At 59.1% G+C, this 16936-nt stretch overlaps 1 protein-coding gene across 1 annotated transcript; it reads right to left on the bottom strand.

Annotated features, from left to right (window-relative positions):
- Window positions 1-2467: 2467 nt before the first annotated feature.
- CUL7 (cullin 7) lies at window positions 2468-16787 on the bottom strand. The gene is made up of 26 exons (XM_070418559.1): window positions 16673-16787; window positions 15281-15868; window positions 14695-14846; window positions 14058-14558; window positions 13508-13646; window positions 13213-13409; window positions 12712-12940; window positions 11730-11967; window positions 11534-11639; window positions 10391-10618; window positions 10028-10118; window positions 9756-9927; window positions 9482-9587; window positions 9085-9180; window positions 8725-8900; window positions 8294-8427; window positions 7779-7958; window positions 7413-7519; window positions 7074-7256; window positions 5551-5711; window positions 5176-5392; window positions 4793-5060; window positions 3961-4106; window positions 3693-3819; window positions 3059-3264; window positions 2468-2827 (listed from the first exon to the last, which is right to left on the bottom strand). The coding sequence occupies exons 2-26, from the start codon at window positions 15858-15860 to the stop codon at window positions 2504-2506; spliced, it is 5064 nt and encodes a 1687-aa protein (XP_070274660.1). The 5' UTR covers window positions 15861-15868; window positions 16673-16787; the 3' UTR covers window positions 2468-2503.
- Between the last annotated feature and the right edge of the window lie 149 nt (window positions 16788-16936).

Here is a 16936-nt window from a genome sequence, read left to right as displayed (position 1 = left end):
ACCCCAAAAGAAACCCCATACACTCTAGTAGTCACTTCCCATGTCTTCCCAGTCCCCCCAGCTCTAGGAAACCACTAAACCACTTTGTCTCTATTTTGGGACATTTCATATAAATGGAATCAATATGTGGTCCTTAATGTGCAAACCAGCTGTAGGGATACAAGGAACTGAGGCTGTGGGGACGGTCTCACAGGGGGTCAGGGTAGCAAACTTCATCCAAGGTTTGCCCTCTAGGGATGGAGAGTCCTGAGTGCAGACAAAGAGGCTCAGGTTGTTAGTGGTGCGGGTGAGAAGGGCAACGTCAGACTGCCCACTGGATGGCTGAATGTGGGCAGTCGGGGTGGGTTAGATTTGTGCTAAGGACAGTGGGCAACACAGGAGCTGGACTGCAGACAGGAACATGCAGTTTTGGGGCCACAGCTGGTGTGTCCTTCCCTTAAGAATTGCTGGAGACTCGTCCATTGCAGATGAGCAGGTAGGTCCCCTGTGGGAGGCTGAGGGGCAGGTGACTGAGGATGAATAAGCGTTGAAGGAGTGCAGTGAGGAAGGCTGGTGGTGTGGTGTGGAGCTCAGCCCATGCAGGAGCCAAGGAGGCAGCAGCAACATGGGTGGAGGGGGAGAAAGACTCACCTTGTCCCCTACACGCAGTGCATGCTGGTCTGGCTACTACAGCCCAGGGGCTCTGGGTCTCCGGTGGGGAAAAATAGGGGCATAAAGAGAAGAGCGAAAAGCTGTGGGCATGGCCTGCCCTGGCCATCGTTCTCAGTGGTTACAGCGTCGGCCTGCACACCTAAGGGTCTCCCATTCCATTCCCAGTCAAAAGCACGTACCTGGGTTGCAGGTTCAATCCCTAGTCCCACATTTGGGGTGCGTGTCAAAGGCAACCAATCACTGTTTCTCTCTCCCCCTTGCTCCCTTCTGCTCTCTCTTAAAAAAAAAATCACTGGAGAAAATATCCTCTGATGAGGATTAAACACACACACACACACACAGGCATGGCCTGGACCAATAAGAGAGTAGGCCATGATCTCTGGCTCAGGGGTGGAGAGGTTCCCCAGTGAGAAGCTGCAGCAGCCCTAGTGTGCCCTGGGGCACAGCAGCCCCAGCCTGTGTGCGTGGGAGTGTGGGTGTGTGTGTGGGGGTGTGTGTAGGCAGACCAACAGGCCACCGACAGCGCCTTGGGCCACCCTACTGCAGAGCAAGGCAAGGCCAGGCCCGCCCTGTCCACCATTGGCCCTCTGGTTTGTTGCCTCGTCCTGGGCACCCCGACTCTCAAACCCTGACCTCTTTTTCCCTTGCAGATTCTATTCCAAATCTCAGTCCTGGGTGGCACCCAGTTCTGTCTGGCCTCTGTGCCCTCTCTCACCACCTGACTCACCCCTTCACCGCCTCCTTCCTTCTGAAGCTTTCTCCTAGTCACTTCTTGGCTGCAAGAACCATGACCTCTGGATGCCTGGGATACTCCTCCCCTCCTCCCCTACTGGCCCTGCCAAGAGGCAGAGCTCCAGCCCTGGCACTGGGTCCCGTAGCCTCACCTGCCCTCCCTCAGTGTGAGTGGTGCCAGGGCAGCAATCATAGCAGCACAGGCCTGCCTACAGGGCAGGGATCGAGCTTTGGTGACAGTGGGCAGCTCTGTGTGGCGACGAGGAATTCACAGGGGCTGCAGTTCCATCTGCTTCCAACCCAGATCCTAAGGCATCTGGACAGGCCCACAGTCAGGCCCCTGGGTGCCTGCCAGGGTCTTTCACCTCACCTTCACTCTGCCAGCCTTACCTAGGCAAGGGGCACTCACTGCGGGGTGTGGTGGCCTTTGGCAAAATCTTTACCGTGTCAAATGCTCCCACATCCAGTGCTTGTGAGAATGCCAGTGACTGGGCCAACTCCACAAGGAAAATGGAGCCCTGCTTGATAATCTGCCCAAGTTACATGTCATCCAGCATGTGGCAAAATGGGCTTGAGCCACCCTAACCAGTTTGGCTCAGTGGATAGAGCATCAGTCTGTGGACTGAAGGGTCCCAGGTTCAATTCCGGTCAAGGGCATGTACCTTGGTTGCGGGCACACCCCCAGTAGCGGGTGTGCGGGAGGCAGCTGATCGATGTTTCTAACTCTCTATCCCTTTCCCTTCCTCTCTGTAAAAAAATCAATAAAATATATTTTTTTAAAAAAAATGGGCTTGAGCCTGCAGCCTGCCAGGTGAAAGCACTTCTGACCACACACCCTCTAAGAAGGGGTGGCAATCCATCCCTGTCCACTTACCCCTGCTGAGCGGCCGATGCTAAGTCACACCTGACTCCCTGCACGATTCTCCCCACGCTGTCACCCTCACTCTAGTGACTCCTGGACGGCACGAGACGGCCTCGGAACCAGAGGACTCTTCTTCCCTTTTAGCCAGCGAAGCCCGCCAGATCCCCAGCAGTCACCACACAGGCCGTGTACTCCAACTCCTGCATTTTATTTCTGCAGGAAGCCGGGCCCGGTCTAGCCCTGGTCCCATCTGCAGGGCTACCGGAAGGTGGAGAAGCTGTGGGTGGCGGTGCAGGAGGCATAGGGCACACCTCGAGATCGAATCTGCAGGGTGTGGAAGGTGAGGGGTGGGTTGGGGCCTGAGGAGCCCGGGTTCAGGGACTCGGTGTGAGGCTCCATCACCGTCACGGGGACTGCGTAGGACAGCATCTGGGGCCGGTCATCACGGCGTCTCACCGTGCCCTTGCCCAGGAGGTGCAGGATGCAGGAGAGGACATCAGTGCTGCTGCAGGCAGACCCCCTACCCAGGCCGCTGACCAAAGCCCTGGGAGGACAGGGGCCCTTCTGCCACGCTTCCAGCACCTGGTGTGGAGAAGGGAGGGGGACTACAGGTCAGACACCAGCTCTCCGTCTAGCTTCCACTCCAAGCACAGGCTGCCAGGCAACAAGCTCCACGGGCACCAGGTGCACCCCCACCTCAACCCTCCCAGGACCACAGGGAACCAGAGGCTTCAAATGTGGGCCCACCTCCCTCTGTGGACGGCACCCCCCACCCCAAAGCTCCATCACCCCTGCCCACCCCCGGCCGCCTACCAGATAGACGAGCTGGCCGATGTGCAGCCCCTCGTCCCCGTGGGCCTTGAGGATTCGGACGATGAGGCAGTTCAGAAGGTTCCGTCTCTTCTCCAGGTTCCGGCCCTCTTCATCCTCAGCTTTCAGGTACGTCTGCGGGGGGATGAGCCACACGTTGCCCCTCCGTGGCCTGGGCTCCTCGCTGTCATCTCGAATCTTGAGCACACCTGAAACGAGCACTAGGCACTCGGGAGGTGGCCCACGACCAGGCCGACCTGCTCAGGCCCCCCTGCCCCCGGCACACGCCTCCCGGCCCAGGCCCCCCTGCCCCCGGCACACGCCTCCCGGCCCAGGCCCCCCTGCCCCCGGCACACGCCTCCCGGCCCAGGCCCCCCTGCCCCCGGCACACGCCTCCCGGCCCAGGCCCCCCTGCCCCCGGCACACGCCTCCCGGCCCAGGCCCCCCTGCCCCCGGCACACGCCTCCCGGCCCAGGCCCCTCTGCCCCCGGCACACGCCTCCCGGCCCAGGCCCCTCTGCCCCCGGCACACGCCTCCCGGCTCAGGCCCCTCTGCCCCCGCACACGCCTCCCGGCTCAGGCCCCTCTGCCCCCCGCACACGCCTCCCGGCCCAGGCTCCTCTGCCCCCGGCACACACCTCCTGGGACGTCCTTTTGCTCGTGAAGGTCCAGGGGGCCTCGTGAGGAGGTGAGAAGCCCAACGGCCTGATTCAGGGTGTCTGCAGGGAGCCCCGAGAGGGCCCGCAGGTTCTCCACGGAGACCGCCTAGGGAAGGGGGGGACATTCAGGGCTTCCTCACGGGTTGGAGCGGAGAGGGTGGAGGGAAGGAGGGCAGGAGTCAACGTTTAGGGAAAAAGAGGAGAGAGGAGGTGGGAGAGAGCAGGGAGGAGCAGACAGCTGGACCACCTTCAGGTCGTTGAGATATAGCAGCAGCCACATCTGCACGGTGGACACATGCAGGGTCTGGTCCCCAAACTGCACCTCGGCCCGGCCCAGCCACGTCCACTGCAGCCGCCTCTGCGGGCCCTGCTCCAGGACAGGGTAGCTCTGACCTGGTGAGGGCACACCACTGGTTAAGCTTTGGTCCCGCTAATTGCAGAGCGTGTGGCCCAGCATGTGTGGACACAGGTTCCTGGCCTGAGCCTTCCGGAGCTCAGCCTTCTCTGCTCCCCCCAGGGGAGCCTCAGGCACCGGGAGCCCACCGCGTGCCTAGCCCTGTCCCAGGCAGGCTCTGGTTAGTGCCTTCGAGGAGTTCCCCATATTTTAGGGAGACAGAACCACAAAGTGAGGAAGCGCAGGGGCTCTCATCACCTGGGATCCCCCTGAGAGAGAAGACGTGTCTCCCTGGTTAGTCTGGGACCCCCTGAAGGTAGGTCTGATTCTCATCCCCCTCCGGTGTCACTGCCCAGCCCAGTGGAGCTAGGGTACAGTGACTGACCTCCCACGGAGGGAGAGAGAGAGCCCTTTCTGGGGGCCTCAGTGCCTCCTGCCTCCATCCTCCTCGCCACCCACAAAGAGAGTCTGGGGTCTATGTTAAGAAGGCAATAGTTCAGCGAACTAGTGCCTAATAGCCCCACCCCCTGCCCCAAACCTAAGCTCCTGCCCTTTCTTCTCGTCTACCCCATCAAGCCTCCCAACCCCAGGGCCCGCCCCAACCCCCAATTCTTCCCCAGCATCCCAGCCTCTTCCCAGCCCCCCCACCCACCCACACCCCCGTTTCCTTTGCTCTGCTCCTCACTCTTGTTGTAGAAGTTGGAGTATCGGTTCAAAGTGCCCCTCAGGTAGGAGGGCAAGCAGGTTCTGGGGTTCAGCGTGTGGCAGATGGAGGCAGTGGGCCAGCAGCGTGGTGACAAGACCAGCACAGACACTTCCGGCATTGCCCCTTCATAGAAGAGGTCTTCGTTCTCCTCCTCCTCCTCCTCTTCCGTCACCTCTGCGGCTGCTGCGGCCCCGGCTTCCTCGGCTCCCTCTTCGCGCTCTCCCGCGTGCTCCTTGCCACTGGCCTCCTGGCCACCAGAAGAAGGAACACAGGTTCCCAGAAGCCGGGGGGCCTCCTCGGGCTGCTCCATGCCTCTCTGCTTTCCGAGCCTCCCATCTGCTCCTCCCTCCCCTGGCACCCACCTGTATTTTCTTCTCCGTGTCCTCCAGCTTCAGGAGTTCCTGATCAAGCCGCTGGAGCTGGTAGACGTGGAACTGGCGCTGCAGCTCCTCAGAGGTGCTCAGGGTCCGCAGCATCTGCTGGGGGAGGCGGTGGGGGAAGCAGGGACCGATCTGCTCCAGCACGGCCCCCTCCAGCCAGCTGGAGCCCAGGCTCAGGAGACGGTCCGCCATGTAGTGCCTGCAGCACACACAGCCCAGGCCCGGCCTCAGTGTGGGCACTCGGCACGGCCCAGCCTCCTGCTCCAGGCCTCCAGGCTCCCAGGCCCACAAGCTGCCCCGGCCTCTGTCGGCCTGCCCCGCCCCCCCCCACCTCCCACTCCCGAGGCCCACACTCACTGGTAGTAATGCTCAAAGGTGGTGGCTATTTCCAGGCCAGAGAAAATCAGGACGGTTTCCAGGCATCGCTGTAAGTGCGCCAGCATCTCCATCCCCCGGGCCCCACCAATCCGGCTGCCCTGGATCCGCTGGTCAATGTGCCGGGCAAACTGCTCACTCACCTGGGCAGTGGGAGGAGCACAGGAAAACCATGAGTGGGCTAGTGGGTGGGAGCAGTGAGGAGGTCTGATGCAGTAGATACGAATGGCTCAAAGCTTCATCAATTGGTCAACACTTTCATAAAACTTTTTTAAAACATATTTTTATTGATTTCAGAGAGGGAGAGGGAGAGAGAGACAGAAACATCAATGATGAGAGAGAATCATTGATCAATTGCCTCCTGCACGCACCCTACTGGGGATTGAGCCGGCAACCCAGGCATGTGCCCTGATAGAGAATCAAAGTGTGACTTCCTGGATCACAGGTTGATGTTCAACACTAAGCTGGCTGGGCCATAAAACTTTTATAAAGTCATTAACAATTGTATTAATGAGAGGGAGAGGGAGAGAGAGAAACATTGATGTGAGAGCGAAATATCAATGGGCTGCCTCCTACCTGCCCCCTACTGGGTAATGAGTCCGAAACCCAGGCATGTGCCCTGAACGGGAATATGCCCATACTGGCCAGGGCTAACAACCATACGTAATTTAATATGAGGAAATAAGTTATATGTACAAAAATGGTCACGCTGCAGCATTACTAATGAAACAGAACGACCAAAAGCAACTCAGGCAGCCGCTGCCTCACGCTCCCACTGCATCGTTCCTTGCTTACCAGAGAGCCTGTCACATTTTAGTTTATCATCTGCTTAATTCCATGTCTTTCCTAGAAGACCGTAAATTTTTGAGGGGATGGACTTCATCTATCTTCATCTCTTAGCACATTTTAAGCGCTTGTTAAATATGTATGGGATGATGCGAATGAGGGAGTAAATTATAGTACATCCATTAGATGGAATTTAGGCACAAAGAAGAAATGAGTGCAAATAGCAACACTCGCAAAGGCTTTTAATGTAACGATCAAGGAAAACAGGATATGGTATTTTAGGTACTCATGAGTGAACTGTTAAATCATGCATTCAAATAGGAGAAAGTTTATCAAGATATATTAGGACGGCATGCTGCAGGTCACTATGCTTTTTTTTTTAATTAAAAAATATATGTTTATTGATTTTAGAGAGAAAGGGAGGAAGAGAGAAACATCAATCAGTTGCCTCCCCTGTGGTCCTCGAACAGGGATCAAACTGGAAACATAGGTATGTGCCCTGACAGGGAATTGAATCCTCAACCTTTCAGTCTATGGGACGACACTCCAACCAACTGGCCAGGGCTTTTCTTTGAATTTTTATGGATATATACATAAAAGCCAAAACAACAACATGGTTATGTCCCAAAGCATGCTGCTTACTGAATGGGAATGGAAGGGTGGGCCCTTCTGAGGTGGGGAAGGGAGAGTTTGGGGACGAGGCGAGGTGGGAGGCTTACGTGGGCAGCCTGGAGGAAAGGGAGCTTCAGCAGGGCCCCAGCACAGCCGTTCTGCAGCGCCAGCAAGAAGGCTGCCCGTGGCCCAAACAGCTCGGAGCTGGACTTCTGCAGATTATTAAAGTGCTCACAGTAGCGTGGCACAAAGTCATCATCCCGCCAGTGTGAGGTCAGAAAACTGTTCACCTGGAGGGAAGGGGCAGCAGCGTGAGGAGGCCACCCCACACCATGCAGGTCCTCCCTCCCTCCTCGCCCCGCCCCGCCCCGCCCCGCCCCGCCCCGCCCCGCCCCGCCCCGCCCCGCCCCGCCCCGCCCCGCCCCGCCCCGCCCCGCCCCGCCCACCTGCTCCTCCACCGCTGCCTGCCAGCAGCGGGTCAGGTTTCTCACGATGCTGCTGGGAAGCCCCGGGGTAGCCAGGGAGCCCCAGTCGTGGCTTCTGTTTCTGCCGTCTGTGGAGACAGGGAGGGCAGAGGCAAGGTGGGGGCAGCCCTTCGGCTCCTGGGTCCCCATTCAAGGCTGAGCCCCGGGGCCTTTCCTGACATGCTGCCACCCCAAACGATGCTCCTGGTGGGGTGACACACACTTGGAAGTGGAATAGGCTGAGCACACAGGGAGGGGTAGGGTGAGGAGGGACAAAAGCCGCAGAATGAGTGGAGCACACAGGGCCACGCCCCCACCGAGCTCCCGCCTGAGTCCTCCGGTACTCACTGGGCCGATGGGCCCCCGCCGCAGCGGGCACCTCACAGGGCTCCACGTGCACCAGCAGGTGTGTGAGGCGGCGCACCCGCGAGGAGAAAGCTGCCGCGCGGCTCTGAGGGTTGTGGGCCGCCTCCCGACACTGCAGGTACTGGTCCAGCAGCCAGCCCAGGGGGCTGACGCCGTCCTCATCTGGAGGCAGAGAAAAGAAGCCACGGCAGGGCATGTCTGCAGGGCCGTCGGGGAGGCTGCAGGACTGGCGGGTGGAGAAAGAGCAGTGGACAGAATGATCTGGGGGAGGGAGGGAGCAAGGCCCCTGCTGATCTTATGGGGTCGGCTGGCACCTGAGAGACATGGGAAAGGAGGTGGCCCTGGGCTGTGAGAAGAGGGGCACTGGGTTTCCAAACACACGCGCAGGTCCCCAAAGGGACAAGAGCAAAAACCGGTGGCTCTAGGGTAGAGCATGAAGAGGCCGGTGAGTGGGGCCGACCACTGGATGGCAAAGGGGTCAGGGGTCGGATGGTTACCGGGGCAGGTGATGTTCTGCACCAGGGGGCTGACCAGGGCCTCCCAGCAGGTCTTGCCCAGCGCTTGGGCGGCCTCGTCGTCAGGGAGGAAGCGATCAGCAAAATTCTGCTCCTGGCGCAGAGCCCCATTGAGTCTGGGGATGAGGAGGAAGGAGGAAGGTGTCCTGAGTGACCCCAGTGTCCACCCAGACCAAATCCCCACTGGGTACTTGGCAACCCCGCCCCCCCACCCAGGTTAACTGGCACATTCCATTCCCAGGGCACCAGAGCAATCTCGTCTTTACTCTTTCCTTCCCTCCTCAGACAACAGAACACTCCAGCCCCTCCCCAGGCACGTTAACTCTCTCTCCCACCCGCCACGGAGCCCGCCCAGCCGCCACCTGTGACCTCTCACCTTTCGCACACACAGGCACACACATGCTCGCACACACCTAGAACTCAGGTGCAGGAGGCGCTTGCGGTCCTCCGCTATGTCCTGACTCCAGGCCTGCGCCCGAACCATGTAGAAGAGGCGTGTGTGACGACAGAGCTGCTCCCGGAACACTGGCCAGAACGTGGGCTTGGGGCCCAGGACCTCCAACCCCCGAATGCGCGTGTCGATGCCGCCCTGCAAGGCGCACGGGCCTGCTTCACCTGGTGCGCAGTCTCCTCAGGATGGGCTGCCGTCAGCCACACCCTCAGGCCTCACTCCTGGAGCTGCCCACCACCCAGCTGGAGCTCGGGTCCAAGATCTGCAACAGCTGCAGGGCAAGAGCCCGGTGCCCGGGAGCCACACCTCACACCGGCCCTACCTGCTGGCAGCGCTTTATGCGGATCTGGATGACGGGCCAGAAGCGGTTCAGGTTCTCCAAGAGGACCACCCGGCGGGCGGAGGGCATCACGTTGACCTGTGGGGGGGGGGGGGCGGGGGGGCGGGGGGAAGGCTGTCACCTCCATGTGTGGATGAGAGTGCTGAGAGCACATCTGCTCCTGTCCCTCGTGGTGTCCCTCCCTTCCCAGCCCAGGACATGGGAGGCCCTGATGCAAGGGTGCTGCTGCCACCCTCACTGTTCAGGGCCTGCTGCCATCACGTAGGCACAGGGATAAAGGCCTCCACTTTCTACGGGGCCCAAGGCAGAGAGGAATGTAGGAGTCTGGGCAGGAGGGTTGGTCCTGTGAGGGTTGGTCTCATGGCACAGGGGTCCCTACCGAGTTGAGTTCTGTGTTAAGAGAGCTGGCGCTGTCGCCCCCGAACACCACCACCCTGGCCGGCATGTAGCTCGAGTCTTCGCCGGCCACCAGCAGAGTCAGCTGCCTGGGAGCAGGGAAGAGGAACCAGTTGGAACTGGAACCAGTCATATCCTTGCAGACAGAGCCAAGGGGACCCTGTGGTCATGTTCACGGGGGTGGTGCTTCGCCCAAGACAAACACGGAAATTGTGAGCAAGTGTAGGGTGGCCAAGCATATGCATGGAGCCTGTTACCTGATGAGGACGCCCTGGCGCATGTGTACGGTGATGGAGTGGGAGCCGGTGCTGCCGTTGGATTCCCAGTAGGTCTTGGGGTTGCGATCCGTCAGCTTGCTGGCCCGGAGCGGGTTGGAGGACACCTCCACCTTCTCCCAGCACTTGTCCTCCTTCACTTCCACACTGGAGCCTGGGGGCGGTGGGAGGGGGTGGCGGTCACAGCCCGGTAGATGTGGAGGGAAAAGAGACGCAGGTATGGGGGCACGAGTGACGTGGGGACAGGCACGGACCCTGGCACAGATATCTGAGGAACACGTCAAAGAAGGGGATGTTGATGGGTCGGTGGGTTCGTCGGTAGTCTTCGATCTGACCCAGCACCATCTGCAGCCGGAACATCGGAGAGAAGGGGCACAAGGAGAGGGAGGAACACGGAGAAACAGGAACACGTATGGAGAAAAACCCAGCAGCAACGGGACTTCTCCCGCGCCACGGGCAGAGCAGGTCCACATGGGCAGAGGCGTGGAGAACAAAGCCCCAGGGTCACTAGACTCACCTGCCTCTTCCAACTTCAGAAACACGCCCGCCCCTCCACTGCTCGGGCTTCATGCTCTTACCATCTGTGAACCCACAAGCTTCCCATCCTTCCCCCTGACCTGGATACAGCCTCCCAGGATGTTGGTGGTGAGCTTCCTGTAGAGGTGGGCATGCTTCTCACACTTGAACACCATGTCCCGCAGCTCCTGGGCCAGGTCCAGCTTCCCCAGGTGCTTCTCCAGGGCCTTGGAGACGGCATCTCGGGCTCCCAGCTGATTCAGCACCACGGCATAGTCCCTGCTCGCGGAGGCCAGGCGGTGCAGGAAGAAGATCAGTTCCTGGAGCACCTGGGGTGTGGGTGCGGGGAGTGAATAAAGGGGACAAGGCACTGGCCACAGGGGCATCTGCAGTAGTGGTTACTATACACCCACTGGGTGCTGGGTGCTGGGGCTACTGCCGTGAACAAGACAGAGTGAGGAAGCAAAATGACAGGGATGGGGAAGACACAAGGGCTGGGCGGAGCGAGAGAACCAAAGACAAACTGAAATGGAAAAGCCAGGAGGTGCTCTGCCCCCCTGGCGTTCTCCACTCCTGATTATGTTTGCAGGAGGTGCAGACAGCACCACAGCGGGTTTCTCTTCCGGCCCAACTGTCCCAAGAACCAGCTGTGGGGCTGCATTTTGCGACCCTCAGGCCCTAAGCAGACACCTGTGGGCAGGGAGGGGCCGAGAGGGACCAGTGTGTGTGCGCACAGCGAGTCTACCCCGCCACGGTGTATGCTGCAGACACCCATGCCACCAGGACCCTAATTCTCTGACTCAAGCCTCTGTGCCCAGGATGTCTTTGTGGCAGGGGACTCTGGGATGTGATGGTCTCCTCTGCCTCCCGTACCCACTGAGGCTCTTAATGTCATGTGGACATACCCTTTTGTGCAAAAAAGGAGCTGGCAAATAAGATCACACATTGGGGTTGGTTTATATTTGCATAAGGAAACACAGGGAGGATATATAAGGGGCCCACGGGAAACAGGGATTCAGGTGGGAGTGAGAATTCAGTATATATCTCATTATATCGTTTTGATTTGTGAATTGTGTGAATGTATTACATACTTAAAGAAATAAAATTCAATTTTAAAACCAAACCCAAACCAAGGGCACAATGCTCCGCTGTGCCCTTCAGAGCCCCACCCAGGAGGTCTGCCTCATCACAGGCTGCCTTGCATCCCCTGCCTTCAGCATCCCCCCCGGGCAGGGCAGGGGTACCTCTCGGTCAGCGTCTGGGGACCGCAGGCAGGCCATGCAGGCGTCCATGGCCTCGTGCCAGGGGAGCAGCAGTGCCTCGGGGAAGTCCACCAGCCGCACCAGGATTCTGGGGAGCAGGGGTGGGAGGAGAGAGATGCAGCCAGTCTCGGAGACCCCTCTCCCCCCCCTACCCCCCGACCTATCACCACCGCATCACCTCAGAACGGCCAGGTGCAGGGCTCTGTTGGCTGCTGGAGTGTCCAGGCTCTGCATCAGCACCAGGAAGGGCTGGGGCTGCTGCCGCAGCAGCAGCAGCAGCGACTTGACCTCGCTCTCCTGGGTCCCCTCTGAGCTGAGGGCTTGCTCCAGATCCAGGACAATTTTCCCAGCTGGCCCATAACCCTCCACCAGATGCCGCAGGGGGCTGCGGGAGCACTGCGTCGGGGGTTCTTCTGCTACAGGACGAGGGAAGTCACAAGGGTTGGCCACGGTTAGTGATGTGAAGGATCAAAAAAGGACAAATTCCTAACTCTCAATCTTGTTTCCTAACTTCTTTAAAAATGATTTTGATTTGCTTTGTCCCCTTTGTTTTAGGGCAGCGGTTCTCAACCTGTGGGTTGTGACCCCTTTGGCGGTCAAACGACCCTTTCACAGGGGTCGCCTAAGACCATCCTGCATATCAGATATTTACATTACGATTCATAACAGTAGCAACATTACAGTTATGAAGTAGCAACGAAAATAATTTTGTGGTTGGGTCACAACATGAGGAACTGTATTTAAGGGCCAGAAGGTTGAGAACCACTGCTTTAGGGTCTCATAACACCTCATAATGTACTTATGACAGCTTCATGACAAATTTTATATTTTATATCCTTACAATTGCAAAGGCGCTTCCTGTCCACAGAGCAGAGCATTTCCCTGTACCTAAAAGCATTAACACTTAGTTTTTCTCCACACTAGGAAAAATGTGGAGGGTGGGCTTTTTCAGGCTTTAAACTCTCAGTTTTCTAACTTTACATCCTCCTTCATTCTATGGAGGGAGCACAAGTGTCTGCTTCTCTGATTTGTTGCTCATCTCTTAGGTTTCAGCTTCTCCCTCGGGTGCCATCTCTTCCGGACAGGATCGCACAGAACTCAGCACAGACAGCTCCGGGGCTCAGGCCCTCCTAGAGGCCACTGTCTGTCTGGTGCCCTACCTTCCACTCTGGCTGCATCCGCTGATTCCTGGGGCTGGGCCTGGGCGTCTAGCAGGGATGGGTAAGCCGGCTGCCCTGCCAGGGCCTCGGGCGCATATTTCCTGTAGACGCGGCAGGTGAGCAGGTCCCTGAGAGCGCTGTCGTCGAGGCGCTCTGGCAGAGCCAGCAGCAGGTCCTGGGCCAACTCCATGGGCACGGCCAGCTCAGCCAGGATCTCGTCATCCAGAACCTGCCATCGGGAGAAGCTCTCACTGCGGGCAGCCCTATGAGCACAGAGGCTCAGGGGACGGGGTAGGGGTGGGGGTCTCTGCATATGCCTTCTCCATCCTGAACCTGTCATGGCTGGCAGCTGGCTCCTCCCAGACGACTTGCCAACTCCTCCGAACTTAGACCTTTCCCTGCAGCCCCTTCCACTATCAACCTCCATGTCCCACCGGAGCCCTCCAAATGCTCTAGCCCAGTGCAGCCCGTGCAGTGGAGCCCCCCAGCTTTGAGGTCTACCTCCCCATCCAGGTTCTCCTGGAGGATCTGCAGAACCTCCTGGTGGTCAGGCCCATCCAGCTTCTTGATGAAGAAGAGGAGCTCCCACCACTCGGCCTGGGTTAGGTGTTCGCTCTCCTCCGTGTCCTCATCCTCAGGCAGCACGTAGGGCAGGGCATAGAGCTCTGCCATGGGCTTCCATCGCCAGGAGGGCAGGGCTGTGGAAATGGGGCATCGGGCACAAGGATCACTGCCCAGCCAGCCAGACCACCGCTCCCGTGCTCAAAGCTTACTCCAGCTCACCCTCTGGGCTCACCTACACCCTGGGCTCCACTGCCCACTGCCCCCCGGTACTCAGCAGCCTCCACCATGTCCTCAATGTCTTCCTCAAAACCCAGAATCTCCAGCATGTGCCAGTGTACCCAGTAGGTGCGGCTAGTAGATTCCCACAGCACCTGGAAGAACATGGGGAAAGAGAGGAAAGGGGAATAGAAAGCTCACTTAATGACTGGCTGTGGCCACATGGTGAGGACACACAGCCCTCAGGTGACCCCTGGCCAAAACACTGACACATGGAGAGCATGGACACAGCCTTCCCCTACGGGCACTGGCCCTGCCTCTCCTCTCACCTACACTTCCTCCTGTCCTCCACTACCCTGACTCCCTGGCCCTTTGGGAAAGTCCAGCTGTATCTTCATGACCTCAGAGCCCTCTAAACCCAGATTTTTCCAGCCTTCCAAATGGCCCCCTTCTCAACAGACCCCTCTTTGACCATTTCAATTCCCTTATGGGTTTTCTCCTTGGGTGGCCTGCCAGAGTCCCCTGCATGGAGGCCCCATGAGGGTCTCACCGCCATGCGCGCTCACCTGCACAGGGGGCACGCCATTGTTGCTCTGTTGGAACTTGCCCTCGTCCCCAGCACTGATCTCCTCGTAATCATCCAGCATCCGCACGCGCATCCCTGGCTGCAGGGTATCCCGCACATACAAGGCATAGGTATTGCCACTTGCGAACTCAGAGCGAGGGCGAAACCGCCTTGACCTCCTGAGGGAGGACTGGGCCTGGGTGGGTGGCAGCCCCAGGCCTGTATCTGCCAGCTGGGGCTGGAAGATGGAACAGGAGGACCGAGCCAAGGGCCCCTGTCTGCTGGAGGCCCAGTCCCAGCGCATGGCCTGCACCAGCTCTGAGATCAGGGTGCCCATGGCCATGCTGAATTCCAACTCCAGCCGACCCCTCTCCCTGCTCAACTCCTCGGGAGCAGAGCTGTTCTGGGCTCCTGGTTCTGCAGCACAGTCATTCAGCTGATCCAGGAGGGAGGTGACATGCAAATAGCGCTTCACCAGGGAGAAGAGCAGCCGTCCTGGGACCTGTAGGACACAGTCTTTGGCCCATGTCCACTTTGTCCCAGCTTTAGCCCCTCTCTCCACACCATCCTCTATGGACAGGTATAAAGGCCTGGTTGCTAGATCTTCACAGCTCCACCCCCAATGACCCTGACAATACCTGTGGCAGCTGAATGCCCTCGAAAGACATGGGGTGTTCAGAGAGTGTGGCCTGTGCAAACAGAGCCAGCAGAGCGCAACGGCTGTCAAAATCCAGGTGTTTCTCAATGGCCTCTTGCTGGCTCAGTGACAGAAGAATCTGGGTCCGGGTCCCTGTAACCCACACCCCAATCAGTAACTGCTCCCTAACCTTAACTTTCCCAGGCATCTCTCCTAGACCCCCCTATGCCCTCAGTCCAATCCTTTTCCCACCATACACTAGGAATGACATGATTTGCTTTAAAAGCCAAAACTTGCTTTTTCATATATATGAATGAATATATATACATATGTGTGTGTGTGTATATATATAGTCTAAAGTCTAAACTTCCTTTGCCTAGACAGCCAATTAATATGAGGTTCTTGGGGACTCAGTCTTTCCTCTTTCTGTAGAGGTGCCCCTACCTACCACCCCACCTTCTTTTCTTCCAACTATGAGAGAAGTGCAACAGATCATTTACATATTGATGAGGTCAGAGGCTCCTGTGAGGCCCTAAGCCGGCCCAGCTGCTCTCCCGCTCTCCCTTCCTCCCCACACTGCTCCTCACCAGCATCATGGGAGGCCAGGGCTTGTATCATCCGGCCGGCGCTCCAGCGAATCTGATAATCTGGGCTACTCAACATGTGCATGAGCAAATCCAGCACCCTTGGGTCTTTGAAGACCCCGGTGAGGGGCTCGATGCTGGCATAGGCGCTGAGCACATGGACAGTGTGAAGCAGAGGAGCAGGAGGCATGGTGCCCACACACTCCTCCAGCTGCCGAAGGGCCCTCTGGATCAGGGACTTCACATCCGTTTCCATCTCCTCCAGCACAGACTTGTCCAGGGCCCCAGCCTCCCCTGCAGTCTCCTGGGAAGGCCAGATCACTTGGCCATCCTCGCCCAGCATCTTGTGGCAGTTGGCGTAGATCTCGTCACTGGACATCCATAGCAGGATGTGCTCAGCCTTGCAGTCCACTTGACTAGAGCCCCCTTCCCCGTCCTCCCCACGCCGGAGGACGAGCCAGCGGATCTGGTACTCTGGATGCCCATTGTGGCCCAATCGCTGGCGGAGCAGCTCATCCGGGTAGGCATGCAAGCCGGGCCCCAGGGGCACTCTGAATTCCCTGTAGCAGAGTTCCCCCACCATGCTGGCACCTGGGACAAACAAGGGAAAGAGAACAGGCAAGGACTGAGAAGAGAGGTTGGAAAGTCAAGGACACCCAGGGGAAGGGAAGCAAATGCGGCACCAGCTGTTGGGCCGGATGGGGAAAGCGGGGCCCAGGAGTTGCCTGCTGCAGGCCGGCGGGGCCCGGCTTGAGCAGAGGAACACTGGGGTGTTTGCTGCAAGAGAACACAAAACGTGGGGTCCGAGAGGGAGGGGGCCTAAGGCCCTGCAGCCTGGAGTGGGTTGATTTAGCGCATTGGGAAGGGGAGTGGGGGCTGGGCAGCCTTAGAGTCACAAGGGAATCCTAGGTCCTGGGACAGGTGGAGGCAGCCCTGGGAAAGGGGTATGTGCAGCCCAGAGGGTTGTGTTGGGGAGTGTGTCTGGGAAGCAGTGCTGGCTCCGATGCTTGAAGCACAGGTGTGAGTCGCAGAGGAAAGAGAACTGGTGGTGGGGTAGGGGCAAGGCGGAGGGCTGGGAGGACTGGTGGGCTGCAGGCACGGATGACTGCGGGCACTGCAGGCACAGGAGCAGCCAGGCCGGCGGGGGCAACACGAGGCCCAGGACAAAGTGGGGGGGAGGCCGGGTGCATGAGCGGGGGAGGCTTGGGGGGACCGGGGTGGCAGACCTGAGCAGCGGGAGGAGCTGGGAGGTGGGAGCGCGACAGTGGGGTGGGTGGCTGGGCAGCGTAAACCAGAACCCCGGGTCGGTATGGAGAGCAGGGCTCGGTGGGCTAGTGGTGGAGGCAAACCCAGGGAGGGGCGCGGGGCCGCGGGCCGCGGTGGGGCTCTGGCCACCTCAGCAGCAGATGGAGATCCTGGTGAGGCCTGTTCTTCGCTGAGCTGGGGCCGCGCAGGCGATGGCGATGGCGGCGCCGTTGGCTGGCAAAGATTTGGGCCCCCAAAGGGGGTCGAGATGGGGAGGCGGGAGGGGGCGTGCCCCGCAGGACAGCGTCAGGCAGGGGGCGTGGCGAACAGGGACCTCCCCGCGGTGCTGTCACCGCTGCCAGCGCGCAGGTCTGCAGCCCCGGGGGCGGGGCGGGGCGGGGCGGGGCGGGGCCC

Source organism: Myotis yumanensis, unplaced genomic scaffold (assembly GCF_028538775.1).
Source record: "Myotis yumanensis isolate MYYU_CA2020_CCGP unplaced genomic scaffold, mMyoYum1.0.hap1 SCAF_6, whole genome shotgun sequence".
NCBI lineage: Eukaryota > Metazoa > Chordata > Mammalia > Chiroptera > Vespertilionidae > Myotis > Myotis yumanensis.
The sequence above is the reverse complement of the archived record's forward strand: the minus strand, read 5'-3'. Positions and strand labels throughout refer to the sequence as shown.